This window comes from Tiliqua scincoides, chromosome 4 (assembly GCF_035046505.1).
Source record: "Tiliqua scincoides isolate rTilSci1 chromosome 4, rTilSci1.hap2, whole genome shotgun sequence".
NCBI lineage: Eukaryota > Metazoa > Chordata > Lepidosauria > Squamata > Scincidae > Tiliqua > Tiliqua scincoides.
The window spans coordinates 39,403,933-39,421,926 of record NC_089824.1 but is presented as its reverse complement, the minus strand read 5'-3'; the positions used below and the strand labels follow the sequence as shown (position 1 = coordinate 39,421,926).

Below are 17,994 nucleotides of genomic sequence, written 5' to 3'. Positions count from 1 at the left end.
GTCCATGCTTTCATATCAAATTATTTTTACAAAGCATTTTTTCCATGGTATTTTAGTATATCCCTGGAAATAAATATTCAGGGAGTATTAGTTCAGACCTTACCCATTTGCCTTCTCTTCACATCTGGCTCTTTTTTTTTCTCCAATTGCCTTAACACAATGCTCTCTTTCCCTGATTGTGAAACACTGCACTTTGACAACTGCAACTGTTACATGCCCTTTATTTCTCTTGGCATTATATGAAGATCACTGCCTTGGTCCTTTGCAGATTTGGGGTACCTTTTGGAATGGTCCTCCATTGAAAGCTTATAGATCTGGAAGGCTTATGGTTTTTAGATAAATCTGAGTGAGGTTACTGCTGGCATCAATAGCCTTTGCTAGAAGGCTTAATTAAATCCTGGAATGGGATATAATGCAACCCATTGACCAAGTTGTTGCTATGAGCTCTTTCCCACAAGCAGAAGATTGAGGTGGTGTAGGATGAAATGAATGAAATTATCAGTTTTGAGTGAAATGGAAGATGATTTGGAAGGCTTCAGAGAAAAGACAATTAAGTTTATCTTGTCTGTGTTGATTTGGAACCATGTCTGGAGGAGATAAAATGCACTAGGGGAAAAACCTACCCTACATAGGAGCTTTGAACAGTTCTATGCCTGACTATTGTTGGAGATGGCATACACTAGCTGGCTCTTTGTTCTCCTCTGGCATCTTGATACTGTGTTCAGTTTTTCATCCAAGATGGTCACAAAGGTCTACACTTAGTACAGGTATTGGGACAAAATGTATTATCTCCATTGTGTTCATTTATTTCAGGCTTCGGTCTTTGAAAAGGATGTAACTATTCAGTAAATTTGTACTCCCCTGCTTGATGTGCTAATAGAGAAAACATAGAAAAATATTATTCAGAATCAGTTATTTTGGTTTCTTTTGATGCTGTTATAAATCTTAACTTTGGTATAATGGCCCAATTCTAAGGGCAAGTTATACCACTGGAACAACTGTTGCGGCTGTGTAATGCACTTCCCAACTTCTTGAAAAGCAACACACCAGGATGCGTGAGCTGGCTGCTGCTGGAAGTGGCGAGCAGTCAGCTCTGCATGGCAGTGGACACTAGGCACCTGCTGTCCCAGGTAGGATCGCACAGGGGGCAGGAGGGAGGCAGAGAGGGGTGAGTCTAACAGGGAGGTGATGGGATGGGGAGAGGTGGAATTGGGCCTGGAAATGGGGGCATTCAGCTGCAGCAGCATCTACCAAATCCTAACCTCCTTCCCAGCCCAATCCATCTTCATGGGTTTGTGTGGACTTGCACCTGTGATATTGCTGGTGCAGCTCCTAGTTGATCCACCAGGTCAGCAGGTATTCATCCCTGGGGAAGGGAACAAATGTTCCCTAGTGAGGCCTCTGGAGGCCTCTGAAGGCCAAAATTCCCCTGTGGATGCAGTGGATATCACATTGGTGCTGCTGCATGAACACATGGGTTATTAGCTGGGATTGGGCTGTAAGTTTCATTCCTTTAATGCATTCCTCGTTAGCAAGGATTCAATAATGTGTCTAAGAACATTTACAAACCATAGAAATACACATAGATGTAGTTCTGAAGTTCTAAGCATTGTTAGCAACTCTCACCCCCATTTTAAACTTTAAGCTGAGTTTGTGATACTGAATTTCTGAGTGTACTCATTTGCATAAACAACAATTATAGCTCCATGTGTTTAAATGCCATAGCTTTCATGGCAGACTGTAAATTAACATGCTATTATGTAACATATTTCATCATGGCTAATCTTCTTTTGACAGCAGAAGATGGAGTTGAAACTCAATAGAAATAAATCCATCATCAATTACTCACGAGAGTTAATTGGGTTAACTGCTGCTTCAGTGAAACAGGATGTGACCATCTGCAGTAAATCTTAATAACCATATACATCAATGTAGAATTATTATTGGTCTCTTTTTTCAGACTGATGAACAAGCTATGCTAGAAGACACATTAGTTGCATTGTTTGACCTGGAGAAAGTAATGTTTTATTTTAAACAATCTCAACAAGAATCTCTAGTTGCAAGTGAGTATTCCTAAGTATGTATATTTCATTGTTTCAAAATATGGAAGGATATAGCTGCAAAGTAGCTAACAGTTTTATCATTTGTGTCTTATCTGCCTATACAGAGCATTGAGAACTATAGAACTCTTAGTTTGGAATAAATATCCATGCATTTTGTGGCCCAGTGCTGATGCAACATTTCCAGTTTCATAACAATTGATGGGAGACTAGGATAAATTCAGTGGCTCATACATTACACACAGGTCCCCATATCCACAGATTCCGTATCAGCGCATTCAGTTATCCGCAGATCGAGGGCCACCCGCACACCCATTAACACTGTTAAAAAGCTTACTGTGGTATAATTTTCTTGCTTAAACAGGTCACTATAAGCATTCAGCTGATAGCGCTACACAGCAGGCTGCCTATAGCTTGAATGCTGGATTAAACTAGTTCTAACACTAAGCAGGAAGCGGAAGTTAATTGCTTCCTGTTTAATCTTAGCCTGAATGCTGGATTAAACTAGCTCTATCAGCAGCCAGCTTTGTAATGCCATGAGCTTAAATGTGTAAATTATCCCACCTAAATCATCCCACCTACTGAGGGAAGTGAAAGAATTTTGTCCCTGCAGCTCCAGTCATCAGCTGGACCTGTCACTCTCATTAGTGCATATGCACCGACTCTTGGAGACACCCAAGATCAAAGCACTGGCACCAGCTCGACCTGATTCTCACCAGACGCTCCAGCCTTCCCAGCATCAAGATCACACGCAGTTATCAGGCTGCTGCCTGTGACACTGACCACTCCCTGGTGTGCAGCAGAGTGAAACTGCAAACAAAGCGACTGTATCACACGAAAAAGGAAGGAAGACCTCGCATTGATACCAGCAGACCTGGGATCAGAGAAAAGTGGAGGAATTTGCACGAGCGCTTGAGGAAACTCTTCCAGGCCCGGCCGATGCAAATACATCCAACAGATGGGAACATTTCAAGAATGCTGTTTACAAAACTGCCTTGTCCATATTCAGCAAGAAGACCAACAAGACGGCAGACTGGTTTGAAGCCCACTCTGAGGAGTTACAACCAGTCATTGAGGAAAAGAGGAGAGCTCAAGCAGCATACAAGGCCTGTCCCAGTGAGCGCAACCTGCAGGTCCTCCGAGCTGCTCGCAGCAAAGTCCAGCAGATTGCCAGGAGATGTGCTAACGACTACTGGCTACAGCCCTGTTCCCAGATACAGATAGCAGCTGACATGGGCAACATCAAGGGGATGTATGATGGTATCAAGCAGACCCTAGGTCCAACACAGAAGAAAATTGCCCCTCTGAAGTCTGCTGCAAGCGAGGTCATCCGGGATCGGGCGCAGCACCACTCTGAGCTATATTCCAGAGAAAATGTAGTCACCGAAGAAGCGCTGAACAACATTGAGTGTCTGCCTGTGTTGGAGGAGCTTGACAGTGAACCAACCCTAGAAGAACTTCACGTGGCCCTGGACTCCCTTGCCTTTGGCAAGGCACCTGGAAAAGACAGCATCCCTGCTGAAGTCCTAAAGTGCTGCAAAGAGATAATGGTCACTGAGCTGCATGAAATCCTCTGTCTCTGCTGGAGAGAAGGTGTAATACCTCAGGACATGAGGGATGCAAACATCATCATGCTGTACAAGAACAAAGGTGACAGGGGTGACTGCAACAACTACCGTGGCATCTCTCTCCTTAGCATTGTAGGAAAGCTGTTTGCCCGAGTTGCACTAAAGAGGCTCCAGGTACTTGCAGAGAGCGTCTATCCAGAATCGCAGTGTGGATTCCAAGCCAACAGGTCCACCACTGATATGGTATTCTCCCTTAGACAGCTGCAGGAGAAATGCAGGGAACAACGACAGCCACTCTTTATAGCCTTCATAGATCTCACAAAAGCTTTCGACCTGGTCAGCAGGACGGCCTCTTCAAGATTCTCCCCAAGATCGGATGTTCATCCAGGCTGCTCAGCATCATCAGATCTTTCCACAAGGACATGAAGGGCACTGTAGTCTTTGATGGCTCCACATCAGACCCCTTTGACATCCGAAGTGGAGTGAAGCAGGGCTGTGTTCTTGCACCAACCTTGTTTGGGATTTTCTTCGCTGTCCTGCTGAAGCAGGCCTTTGGAACTGCAACAGAAGACATCTATCTCCAGACCAGATCAGACGGAAAGCTCTTCAACCTCTCCAGACTGAGAGCAAAATCCAAAGTCCAGCTGAAATGTCTGTGTGACTTCCTCTTTGCCGATGATGCAGCTGTCACCATCCACTCTGCCAAAGATCTCCAGCAGCTCATGATTTGTTTTAGCAAGGCCTGCCAAGACTTTGGACTGACAATCAGCCTGAAGAAAACACAGGTCATGGTTCAGGATGTGGACTCACCTCCCTGCATTACAATCTCTGCGCATGAACTGGAGGTTGTCCATGACTTTGTGTACCTTGGCTCAATGATCTCCGACACTCATTCTCTCAATACCGAGCTAAACAAACGCATCGGTAAAGCAACTACCATGTTTTCCAGACTCACAAAGAGTCTGGTCAAACAAGAAGCTGACAGAACATAACCAAGATCCAGGTCTACAGAGCTTGCGTCCTGCATACACTTCTGTACTGCAGCAAGTCATGGACTTTTCACTCACAACAGGAGAGGAAATTGAACGCCTTCCACATGTGCTGCCTCTGACACATCCTTGGCATCACCTGGCAGGAGAAAGTTCCAAACAACACAGTCCTGGAACGAGTTGGAATCCCTAGCATGTATGCACTGCTGAAACAGACGCCTGCGTCGGCTCTGTTATGTCGTGAGAATGGATGATGGCCAGATCCTAAAGGATCTTCTCTGTGGAGAACTTGTACAGGGAAAGCACCCTACAGGTAGACCACAGCTGCACTACAAGGACATCTGCAAGAGGGATATGAAGGCCTTAGGAATGGACCTCAATAGGTGGGAAACCCTGGCCTCTGAGCGTCCCACTTGGAGGCAGGCTGTGCAGCATAGCCTCTCCCAGTTTGAAGAGACACTTTGCCAACAGACTGAGGCAAAGAGGCAAAGAAGGAAGGCCATAGCCAGGGAGACAGACCAGGGACAGACTGCACTCGCTCCTAGTGTGGAAGGGATTGTTACTCCCGAATTGGCCTTTTCAGCCACACTAGATGCTGTTCCAGAACCATCATTCAGAGCGCGATACCATAGTCTTTCGAGAGTGAAGGTTGCCAACTACAATAAGCTTAAATGTGTATAGCGACCTGTTTAAGCAAGAAAACCTCACCCTAGTAAGCTTAACTATATTAATGGGCGCATGAGTGCTTCTATTTTTATAGTGTTCCTGTATCCGCGGTTTCCAAATCCGTTGGGGGTGTGTGTCTATGGAACAGTTCCCCCTGCAGATACAGAGCACACCTGTAACTCTCTTTCTAGTTTTATTAGCAAGTTCTCCCCAACTTTGTGTTTTGGATCTAACTATTGTGCAATTTCATGTGAGCATCAGTATTAATGCTAATTCTGACAACTGAAGGTAGCCTAGAGAGTCAGCAGAATGGAAAGCTGGATGCAGGGGTCCCTGTGAGGACTGCCGGAGGAAATCTGGCCTGAGGCCTGACCAAGAAAAGTTGTCCAGGTAAAGCTGACTATTGCCCAGGCAAAATCCAAGTCTTAGCTCTACCAGGTCAGATATGTTGGGCTTCAGTAGGAACCAGCTTCAATCTTTTAGGTTTTGGAATTGGGGCAGGAGACTAGCAGTCCATGGATCTTGGGGTTTCATCTGAAACAGACTAGATCAAGTTTCAGAAAAGGCAGCCTAGGATATAAGAATCAGAGGCAAGTCTGAAGTCAGAAGCAATACCTGCCAATAACAGAGAGCTAGAGGGAGCAGAAGATGTGAGGTCAAGATCATGCTGTGGTCAGGATCCAAGGCATTGTTGAGGGGAAAAAAGGGCAGGAATGTAGTCATGGTGTGCAAGATAAGGTTGTATAACCTTTTTGTTTACTCATTTGGGGCTGGTTCTTGATTTTAAAGCCAAAAAGTGAAGCTACATTCAGACTTTGAACAGCGTCACTGGCCATAGAAATACTCTCCCAAAACTGCACATCAGTGTCAAATTCCTATCTGTTATGGGGGAAATCACATACAGGTGTGGTCTCAGTATCTGCAGGGGATCAGTTCTTAGACCCTCTGTGGATACTGAAAATCGTGGATAAGGAAATTTGCAATCTTCAGCCCCTTAATACCTCTGAAGGAAACTGGAGCTGTACTCCAGCCCCCTTCAGAGAGATTTCTGAAGCTTGTAGAAGCCGTGTGCGTCTGCCCAGGGCCTCTGCGGGCTTCAGAATGAACTTTTCAGACAAAAACACACCTTCCATTTTCTTGAAAGAAACCAGAAGTGACATTTTTATGCCACATAAGGCATTCTGAAGCCCGCAGAGGCTGTATCTGCTGAATACCAACTAACGATGTGAAGGTGGGAACACTCATTTTGTAAAGTTGTCATGTAACGGTTTAGTAGTCCTCCATGTTATGGAGGATATGGGAAGATCCTGTTGTAGAAATTCTATTTTCTCCACAGAGATTAATTATGTTGGAGAGAAAGATGTTAGATAGCTAGATATAGCCTAAGCTTTGCCAAAATTGTAATATCAACTATATTTTTAGATATGCCAATCACCTATCAAGCAGAAGGAAGCCGGCAAGCCTTGAAAGTTTACTTTTATCTTGATAGTTACCATTTTGAACAACTTCCTCAAAGATTGAAGAATGGTGGAGGATTTAAGGTTTACCCAGTTCTGTTTGCACAAGGTAATTTACTAATTTAATATTATTTAAAATTGTATTGTTTTTGCTGTTTATGTTGTACACTGTTTTATGGTCCTTTGTTATCTGTTTTTATTGCCATTGTTCTTACTGATGCCATCTCCTTTATCTGTTTTTAAATTTATATATTGTTTTAATATTGCTTGCAGCTCTTTGGTTCTTTGTTTTGCTGTTCTGTTATGTATATTTTATGTTAGCTGACTCGAGCACCCACAGAAGCAAGGGAAAGGCAGGATAAAAATATAATAAATAACTAAAATAAGTATTTGAAGTATGTTTATCTTGCCTTTCCCAAATCAGAAGGTATCCATGGCTGCTTATAGACAATTTAAATAAACACAATGCAAAATAAAATATTGGATAAGGATACAAACACAGAAAAAAAGTCTCCCCCCCCGATTTTTACACATCTATAATGGTTGCAGATTGAATATATATTCAATTTACATATAAACAAAGAACTAAACCTCAAACACAAACCTGAAAAGATGTGTTTTCGCTTCCATTAGAATGATGGGAGCCATCCTCGTTTCCACCAATAGGGAGTTCCACATGCAAAGTGCCACCAGGAGAAGGTTCCATACCTTGTCATCACAAGCTGAATTTCCACTGGCAGTGCAATGCAGAGGAACAGGCTGCCAGTCTGTTTCCAGGTGTTATTCAAAGTGATGGTAATTATCTTTCAAGGCCTAAACAGTTTAAGACTAAAAGGCCACTTCCTCTCATGTGCAATGGCCCATTCCCATTCCTTCAGATCTTTTGAAAGACTGGCAGCCTGTATAATTGATGTGACAGTGTAGGTACATGATCATACTACCTGACGCCAGTCAAAAATTATGCAGTAACATTCTGTACCAATTGTGGTTCCAAGGGCAGCCCCACATAGACTGCATTACCGTGGTCTAAACTTGATGCAGTCAGTGCATGGGTAGCCATAATCAGAACTGATCTGAGACAAGAAAGAATGTAGTTGGCATGCCAGATTATGCAGGCAAAGACATCTTGAATTGCCATTGTCACCTGGGCACATTATATATAATATCTAAGACTCTGGCAGTGTAGAGTCTTGGATTTGTCTTGCGAATGGGTCACAGAGGTGTCCTTCAAACATCCCTGAGACTAAGAGGCATCAGACCCCACACTCCTCAGAACAATTTGTTGAACAACTCTCAACAAAAATTCCTGGAGCAGAACCAATGCAAATGTGAGAAGGAACAGGAAAGCTCCCTCATACTGAGCAAATGACTTTGCCAAAAAATACACCTTAACTCTGGTTCTCAAACTGGTGGGCAACAGTTTGTGGAAAGGTTCCCCCATCCCTTTAAGGGGCAGGGGAAGGAGAGAGGCAGGAAGGCTATCCCCAGGATTGTGTCCCTATGGGTGGGGCGAAGGGTGGGGGGGTGCTTTCACTTACTTTTAAGTAGGTAGGGCTGCTGGAAGCTGCAGGAGGTGCAGGAAGCCCTGTGCAGCCCTTTGCTGCACTCCCCGAGGCTTGGAATCAGTAAAAGCAGGTGCAAAGCACTTCTGTTTTGCAGGAGGTGCTTTGCATCTGTGTTGACTGAACATTCCAAGGCTTTTTGGTTTGCACACTTTTCCAGGCACATTTCTCTAGGTGAGAGCAAGAGGTAGAAATTAGCACTGCCGCTGTGGTGCGCTTGTGTGGAATTCACATACTATGCTATACTAATTAGCAGTTGCTCTGGCCATGTGTGTGCACTGATGTGTTCATTTTCACCTTTCACATGAGCCCAATAAAATTTCATTTAATAACACTTTATTACCCCAAGGAACTTGCCTGTAGTGATGTTAGAGCATATGCTATTTTATTAAATGTACGTTAATAAATATAAACATAGGCACTATTAGTTTCTTGTCTCTTTGTGAGAAAAAAACATAAGATTAAAGATCTACATCTGTAAAATTTTAATAACTTTTACATGTTAGCCACAAAGCCATTTCCCTTTGTCCAATATTATTCAACCTTGCAATAAGAGATTACAGTGTCCCATAGCTATAAATCAGCTGCCGATGACATGTGAAATGTGCTGCTGGAGGCTATTTAAAAGCCGCCACTACAAAGCAGCAGCAGCATCAGTGGCCTACTGCTATGGCTAGTGCCCTGCACCAGTGCTGGTAAGCTGGGACACACCAGTGTTGATAAGCTGGGACAGATTGTGGACGGGGGAGGGGGGGAGAGAGAACAGGGCATGTTGGGAGAGGAACTGGGGGTGGGGAGGGAGCAGTTTGTCTTGCAGTTCAGATTTTAGCCTCCCCCTTTTTCAGAACTTCCCTGCTCCTTGGACATGCGGCACCAAAATAGGTGGCATATGTCTGAAGAGATCAATAGGGTACTGAGGGCTTACACGGAGGTAAGTAAAAATATTTTTTAATTTCCGTTTGCGTTCAGGTCCCCCCATTACATGCAGCACGTACCTTTCTGGTGTGGCTTCTTGATGCAACATGTTGGGGTATAGGATTAGGCTCTTAGAGCCCAATCACATGCAGTGTGTGCCGGCTCATTGCTGGCACATACTGTTGCAAATGTACCCTAAGCACCGATGCAGCACCAGTGCTCCGCTGTTTGGCAGTTGCACGAACTGCTGGGTAGCAGAGAGATAGTGGAGAGGTACGTGGGAAAGAGGTGTCCAGGAAAGGAGGAGGCAGAGGGCAAGGAGAGGCCCTCTTCCAAGGAGCCGCTGGCGCTGCCAGCTGAGTGCTCAGGATTCCGCAGCAGCCATTTTTGACACTGCTGCAGTCCCACGCACTGGGCAGCTCAGGATTGGGCTGCCCATCAGCTAGGGAGATACATGTGAAGAAACAGCCTTTTGCATGCATAGCCGATATGGATGTGTGCCCCCATCGTTCATTTGAACCCCATTGAACCAATTGGCTGTATCTTTCAGTGCCTATGATGATGCCAATGCCATTCCTATCTAGACCTCCTAAGAGTTGAACTGAATTGGAGCTACTACATGTAGTGATTTTCTATTGTTGAACGATAAATAGCAAAGGCCTTCATGTACAGATTTGATTCTGCACCATGGTTTAGCACACAACATTATAAATCAGTGTTCCAAGTGATCTAATTCAAGTGTCTGTGCATGTAATTTGATCAACATCCTTAACTATTTTTTGTACACCAACGATGCTAAAAACTTTGGAAACACTTAAGGGAGGCTGGGCAATGAATGAATTATTTATTCACTGGTCATTTGAAGAACTTTTAGCAGAATTAATATTCAGCATACATTAAGGGTTGTAAACCCACAAGCTATTTTCATCAAAATCTTGCTTACTGGGTACATTTTCTAATTGTTCCCTAGGGGAACAAACACTTGAAATTTCTTTTTATTTTCAAAGCAGCAGTATTCCTAATTGCAAAATATTTTATTAATACACTCTGCCCCTCAAATATTTCAATTTCAATGTAATAACGAGATTACTCACCTAATAAGATCTAATTTTATCAGCTCCAGATTTACATAAATTTTTCTTACATTAGTAGATAAAGACTTAGTAATGAAGAAAAGTTAAGCTTTCAATCCTATGCTGGTGTATTTGGGAACATGTTACAAATCATAAATAAGTAATTTGGGGACGTTATCTCCTAACTGGACTGTGTTCGTGGAACATAAGAATACAGAATGGGCAGTCCCTATTCAGCACTGGCACAACGGGACCACACAGCCCACACTGTATCCAGCACTAAAATTGTGTTGAGCCCCAGCCTGCCCAGTGGGGCTATTCGGATCTGTACCAGCAAAATTGTTGGCACAGGTCCAAGAAGCCCTGTATATGGCTTTCAGGCCCAGGATAGGAGTTGGAAATCGGTGAAGGCCACATCTGACCTGAACTGCCCCTCCCCACCCTCCACTGCCTTGAAACACCCCTCTCCACCTCTGTTCTGCCCTCCCCATGACCCTGCGCTGCTCAGCACTGATTCGCCACCAGCAGCCATCAATGTGTATTTGGCACCTGTGGGATAGCACAGGCGTTTCCACAAGCACTGCGCTACAATAGGATTGGGCTATAGGGCTATTTCCAATGTTGGCCAAAAAGTGGGAAAAAAAGATGTTGAATGTGCTTTGCTTTGTGTATCACTCTTAATGCAACTAACTTACAGAGAAATCATGGTTTCTTCTGGGGAAAACAGTAAAGAGAGACTCAGAAACCTTCCATAGTATATATACTTTTAAAGAAAAAGAACAAAGACAGAATGGAATAATTCTAATAAAAGTGCATGATTTTTATAAAGAGATCACTTAATATATTGAAATTTAACATAAGGGAATGACTTATGATGAGAAAACGGTGGTGGGTAGGAAATCTAAGGAGTGAAATAGATACCAGAGATATTCGCTCAGACAAGGATAATACAGCAATACAATATCTGATTCTTATATTTTTCCAGATTTGTAGGATTGTGAAGTAGATTATAAACATTTACAATTCTTTTTTTCTTTTTTTTTGGTCCTCATTTATTTCTCTTTATTTGGTCCAACAAGAACTAATAAATCAGGGCAGGGGTTGTCCTTTCTCTCTGGATTGACTTCACCCTTCCTTACTGCCTACCTTTTCAGAGTATCAAAGCAGCTTAGGTGGAGGTTCTTCTGTAATAATGAGGCCCAGGGTAGGATGTTCCTGGGTACTTGAGGCACCCAAACCACTTGCTAGCTTACTGTGAGTGCCACATTCTGGGTCTTTGGGAATTCTGCCACTGCCTCACCCCAGGGCGGGTGTAGGTCTGGGCAGACAAACCACTCCTATACCTCAGGCACCCCACCAGACACCTGCAGCAGTCCTGCCTTCTCTTACCTCTGCTCCTCTTTACTATTCCAGCCTCCCTTCCAATCCTATTGACACAGCTATGGCAGTGCTGGAAAACTGGTTAGGATTTGGGCCTTAATTATTTTATTTATATGTTGCTAGCCACCTTCAGAACAAATGAGGTGAAAACAGGGACATAAATGGAAAGAATACATAAAGTGTGGGTTTTTTAATGAATGGAAGCATTTTCATTTGCACAGTGGTGTCACTAGGATTTGCGTCGCCCAGTGCGGGAGGCCTGCGCATCACCCCATGCAGTGAGCAGGGCAACGCCCCAGGTGGTGGGTGTGGTGATGTGCCATCGCCCCACCCCCACTGGTTTTTTTGGCTGTACCTTTTGTTAGAACAGAAATTTCAATGTGGTTTGTTTCATTGCATTCTGCATGAAATTACGCATTGATATATAACGTGGTGGTATTATTCCTCCAAATTCTGATTTTAGTGATTTTGAAAATTGTAGACACACACACACACACACCTGTGCCAACTTACTTACAACTTATTGCAGCAGTTCTCAAACTTTAGCACTGGGACCCACTTTTTAGAATGACAGTCTGTCCAGGACCCATTGGAAGTGATGTCATGGCCAGAAGTGACATCATCAAGCAAATTAAAATAAATAATTATAAATAATTAAATTAAAATAAAAGAAATAATTAAATAAGGGGGAGCCAGTCCTGCTCCACCAAGTGAATCTACTCTGAAGTAAGTTCTATTGTGGTCAATGGGCTTACTCTCAAGAAAGTGTGGGTAGGATTGCAGCCTGTGAGCCTAATCCTATGCATGTCTACACAGAAGTAAGTCCCATAGTGGTCAATGGAGCTTACTCTGTAGTCTGCCTGCAATAACAACCCCCCAAAAAGAATCAATGAGATTTCCAGCCCTCCCAGTGCCCAGTTGAAAGTTCTTCTATTTGAGGCATATCAAGATAAAGACCCACCTGACTTTACAAGTGCAAAATAAAAAACATTCCCCTTACCATTCAAGCCTCTTTTTTTGTCCTTTTTAGTGGGGAGGGAGGCTGTCTTCTGGAACATATGTTGTGCTCCAGTTCCATCAGATCGGGACCATTCTGGTGTCCTCACATTCCCCTTTGCCTGGCCTGACCACCAACTAAGGCTCGTCTGCCTACTTGCAAGTAAACGCAACCATGAGGCTGCTTAGCTTTCCATAGGGCTGGGAGGGAGGGGCCTCCTTCTCCCTTTTGTGTTTTTTGGGGCTGCATTCATTGGATCAGGACCATTGTGGTGCCGTTGGATTCCTCTCAGCCTACCCTTTCCGAAGGACTATGGCAAGTACGCCTACTCATGAGTAAACATGCAATATGGCTCTCTCACTTTCCATAGGGCTCCATGCATTTTTTTTCTTTCCAGTTTTTTGGCCATAACCTTTGAACGAAAGGAGCTATTTCAATTCTGTTTTTTGCATTGCACTCTGCTGGACATTCCACATCCGATGGTATATGGCACAACGGGGCAGCTCTGAAAGCTGCAAAGTTAGCGCATTCTCCCCAGGGCACGTCACCCCCCCCAGCGCGTCACCTGGTGTGGCCCGTACCCCCTATTGGCACCAGTGCATTTGCATAAGAGAGGGATCCAATTTTTGTTGATCTCCCTTTCTTCCACAACCCCCTACACTCCGTCCCAATCGTCTTCCATTTGGAGAAAAAAGTTATTAGAATACAAATCAATATGTAGAGAACTGTTCACATTTATAGTTAGATGCAATAGTAAATAATATATGGCTAATTTTTTCTTTTTCTTCTCTATTCTGTTGTAGCACTTGAAAGCATGGAAGGTTACTATTATAGAGACAGTGTCTCAGTAGAAGAATTTCAAGCCCAGATTAATGCAGCTTCATTGGAAAAAGTAAAACAGTATAACCAAAAACTCAGGTAAGTTATCAGCTATCAAAAAATACAAGTAAGTTCTTGCAAGCAAACTTCCTTTTCGCCACCTTAGCACCGCAGACTCCTGCACCTTTCAAAAAGCCACACAAAGGTTCTGGGAGACTTCATGGAACAAGACTGTATGGGCACAGATGGCTGCAGAATTAAGAGGAGCCAAGTGAAAATTTTCCCTGCCCTTTCACAAATGGAAATGCCTTCTGTTCGTGGAAGAGGAACTTAGGATACAAGTCATTTGTATTTTGATCATGGTGGTTGAAATATGCTCCTTTCGCATTTGTCATAAGACATCTGGGATGAATTTGAAGACCTTTTGCAATCCATCTATCTCTAATGACTTTAACCATGGCCACAGCAACTGCTGATGATCAGTGTTGAGTTGGGATGGTATAAGACAGCAATTAAACTGCAAAAGCACCAGAGCTTCAATATTTTGTTTCAATACATTGCTCACATTGGATTTAGAATTGAAAGTTTATGCAATACTTAACTGAATTTATGAAATCATTTCTTAAATCAACAAAGTTATACCAATGTCTTCATCCAGTAGCAGACCTGCCATTAACTGAACAGGGCAACTGCCCCGGGTGTGGAGCCCTGTGCACCCCTGGGACCATGTGGAAGCCTTACTGAGGCTCCAGATGTGGTTGGAAATTATGCTTCTGGTTTGCCAAAAGCACAGTTTAAGACCACTGGGAAGCCTCAGACGGCTTCTCCGGTTGATTCTGGAGCTGCATGAGACTCTATTTCATTGCGGTGAGCGGTGGGGGGCATCTCACAGGGGATGCCATCGCTGACTTTTGTTCCAGGCACAGGGCTGGGGAAGTCTGCCACTGTCTTCATCAGTGTATTGTAGTGAAAGAGCAGTCATCCAAGAGTAACCTTTTTTCAAAAAAAAATAAAAGGGGGGGAGGGATGTTAGGTTTAAAAATACACAGAATCTGGATAGAATCCAATCTCTTTAAAAGGTGAAGCCTGCTCTATAAATGGGAGAGAGAACTATGATGAGATATTCTAGAATTAGTGTCTAATGCTACATAAGATAAAGAACACCCATAAGACTAATCAGTTTAAATGTTGGAAGTTTCATTATTCTGTGCCTGATTTTTTTTCCCCCCATATATGGTGGCCTTGCCCTCTAACTCAGAACTATTGGCAAAAAGTATCAAAAGGGATCACTTGAAAGGTCAATTATAGTTGCCTTTTTTTCTTGATTTTTTAAAAGGCAATGTGCAAGAATGTACAAATGTGCCTTTAATAGTACTGACTGGTTTTCCAAACCAGCTAACCTAATAAACCCTCAGTGTAAGCCACACAGCCTTCTGTTAAGACAGCCAATCAACACCAGTTTGCCATGAAATCTAACCTTTCCACTTGTTCCAGCATCCACACAGTGGTCTATTGAAGTTTGTTGCACAACATATGAAATGCCAGGGTTCTCCAAACATAGATGCATAGAGATAGGCAGGAAACTTCTCACGTGCAAAGAGCCTACTTCTAAAATGTAGACTTGATAATTTAAAAGCTACTGTGCACTACCCATTTTAAATGGCTCTTTATTTCTTTGTCAAACTTTCAGCTAGACTGCTGTTGTGTTTTATAATTAGACTTCGGTAGTTCTTGCTTTGTTTCTTGGCACTTGCAAGAAAACTGGTATGCTGATTTTTTCTGATTTTAAGTTGGGAAGGAAGTTAGTGCTATAAATTTACTGTGACCTTATGTTCTGCTGATGGGAAGATGTTTCTCAAAAAGGATAAAGTAATCAAGTCAGCAATATTTTTTGAACACCTTTATTACTTCAGTAGTTCTGTAAATATGAAACTTCAGCAGTTTTAAAGAACTTAAGGGACCTTAGTGATACATTAGCTCAATTTTAGGCATTGCATTGTAAGCAGAGTATAATTACCAGAGCTTTTGATTAGATCAGTTAATCTCTTCATGAGCGTGCAAAATTAGGCAAAATGTAAAGTCAAATACAGTTTAACAAGCATCTCTGACAGTGAATTATTTTAAAACCAATTAAAGTTAAAAAAAAAAACCTGCTTACTGTAATGCTAAATAATGCTTAATCTTTACGTCTAATTTTCTCATACGGAATCTAAACGGGTCTAAGCTGAATTTGGTAAAGTACTAACAGCTGAAACTGTTGGGCGGCCTGAAGCAGCACATAGCTCCTGCCTCTTCTTACTTGGCTACTTCTTCCAGGTAAGTCCTGATTGGACTCTGGAATCAAATCAGGAAATGTGACACATCCTAGGATTGCTCCTAGAGACATTCTACATTTCCTCCTTTGTTTAAAGGGCCGACATGGAAGAAAGAATGATCTTGCTTCTCCCCCCACCAAATGCTTTTAAATTACCCAGTGGCAGAAAGTCACTGTGCACAAATCACTGTGCTTCAAGGACTGGAACAGTGCAATCTCACTCCTTCTGCATGGGCTCTTCAAAGAAAGCTGAGAGTGTGCCTTGCATTGCCTACTTTGATCAGAGAAGTACAGAGGAAGGGGCCAATAAGGAGTCTGACACTGTCCATGGTGATTGAGGGAAGATGCTGGGCTTTTGTTAGCCGCCCCTCCACAGATTGGACTCCAATCTGCTGCCCACTGCAGATGGGCTCATTTACATCACGAATGGGCCAGTCCCACGTACTACTCCTCATTTTCTGTTGATTTCAAAGACTATCAATATGCTCACAGGATAATTTAAACTGATTAAATTATTGAATTTTACTTAATTTTACTAGTCAAAACTCCATTAAAATTGCACCCAATAAAGGTTGTCAGAGCCTTGCTTCCAGCCAAGATTAGTTTATTACTGTTTCAGATACCCAGTAAATGGAAAGGATTCATTTCTCCTGATAGCAAACTTGACCTTTATAGGAGCCTTCAGCTGGAGTTCTAAAGTGGCTTGCATCCACTGAAAAAAGTAAGCAAGATGAAGATTAGAATTTCAGACAGATGCATTTCTTAACCATCCTGGGAAATTATGAAGCCATCTTTTATGAATTTGTCAGTCATGTGTACACATAGAGATGGTTATCAGGCTTATAGCCTCCCACCGACTTCCTTTTTCTCTCCCCCCACTCATTTGTGGATTCCTTCCCCTTCCCCTTTTTAGAGCTAGTCATAGCGGAGGATTACATCTACACCAATGTTAATGCTAATCTTAATTGGCTTTAAACCAAGTTTGCAAACACATCTAACTCAGTTGCAAATTATGTTTCCCTTTCTGAGCAGCATACTTTCCAATAATATCTCAAGTAGCTATTTAGAAGTGCTCCAAGATTATTAACATTTCAGATTATGATTCAGAGTGCTTACAATGCTGTTCTAACAAACACCAATCTGGTATTAGTGATACAAGTTCAATGGAGTGCTGTGCCACCACTAGAGTGAAATTTCAAAAATCTTTCTATAGACTGAAGTGCAAATATGTTTTTAGTAACTTTGATATTTCTGTTGTACTTGAAGAAATTGGCAGAATCATTAAATCTTTTTGAGTGACTTCTTGTAATCGTGATCAATTTTATGCAAACAGCCTAGTGGTACTCAACTACAGATGATTTTAAAAAGTCAGAATGATTAGGAAACTTCCATGTGGTAGAATTCAGGAAAAATATAATAAGAAAAAGATAGGAGTTATTTCTGTATGCATATTTCCATGCTCGATCCAGAACCCTGCCTATGTGATTTTTTGTTTTTCCTTTGTAACTTTCTTAATAATGTTTTGGAATCTGATTTCTAATTTGGAGTCTCATCTGTTCTTTTATTGGGTTCCTTGATCTAGGTCTTTTTCTAGATTCTTGACCTTATTCTTTAGTGCCTAGAAAGCCAAATCAGGATGATTTCCTTTCATATATACATTTTGAATAGCTTGATTAGTATATGGCCCCAATCTTATTGGGGCCTTGTGTCACAAGGAACTACCATTCCAGTGATGTAAAGTCCTTTACAATGGCACAAAAGCCACCAGACACTTCCAGGCTGCTGCCTCACATGTTAGGCAGTGCTGTACACGTGGTGGAGGCTTAGCAGGTGCTGGGCAGTGGGGGCAAGCTGTGGATGGGAGGGGGAATAATGGATTGCATTGGGAGAGGATCAGGGGCTGTCAGGGAAGGATGGGTGAATCTGACAGAAGTTGCACATATAGAATTCTATCTTCCATTTTTCTGCAGACTCACCCTGTTCTCCTTGGACGTACAGCTGGTGTAGGTTCGAGGAGACCCATTGGCAATTGGGCAACTTATCAGGGTGGAAGTAAAAAAATATTTTTACTTACCTCCTGCTGGCTGTCCAACCCCCACCACCATAACATCTAGCACAGCCTCCATTTGCACAGCTGCATGATATTGGGGGTAGGATTGGATAGTCAATCTAGTACAGTGGTTCTCAAACTCTT

General features: G+C 42.7%; 1 protein-coding gene across 2 annotated transcripts in view; it reads left to right on the top strand.

Moving 5' to 3' along the window:
• Positions 1-17,994, top strand: part of PREX2 (phosphatidylinositol-3,4,5-trisphosphate dependent Rac exchange factor 2) — a 167,055-nt gene that overhangs the window by 119,191 nt on the left and 29,870 nt on the right. For both annotated transcript variants that reach the window (XR_010794303.1, XM_066623633.1), the window contains exons 33-35: positions 1,961-2,063; positions 6,706-6,849; positions 13,471-13,585. Coding sequence is in view for 1 of the 2 variants with exons in the window: in XM_066623633.1 (XP_066479730.1) it covers positions 1,961-2,063; positions 6,706-6,849; positions 13,471-13,585 (362 nt within the window). In the remaining variant the exon portion in view is untranslated. The remainder of the gene's footprint in view (positions 1-1,960; positions 2,064-6,705; positions 6,850-13,470; positions 13,586-17,994) is intronic.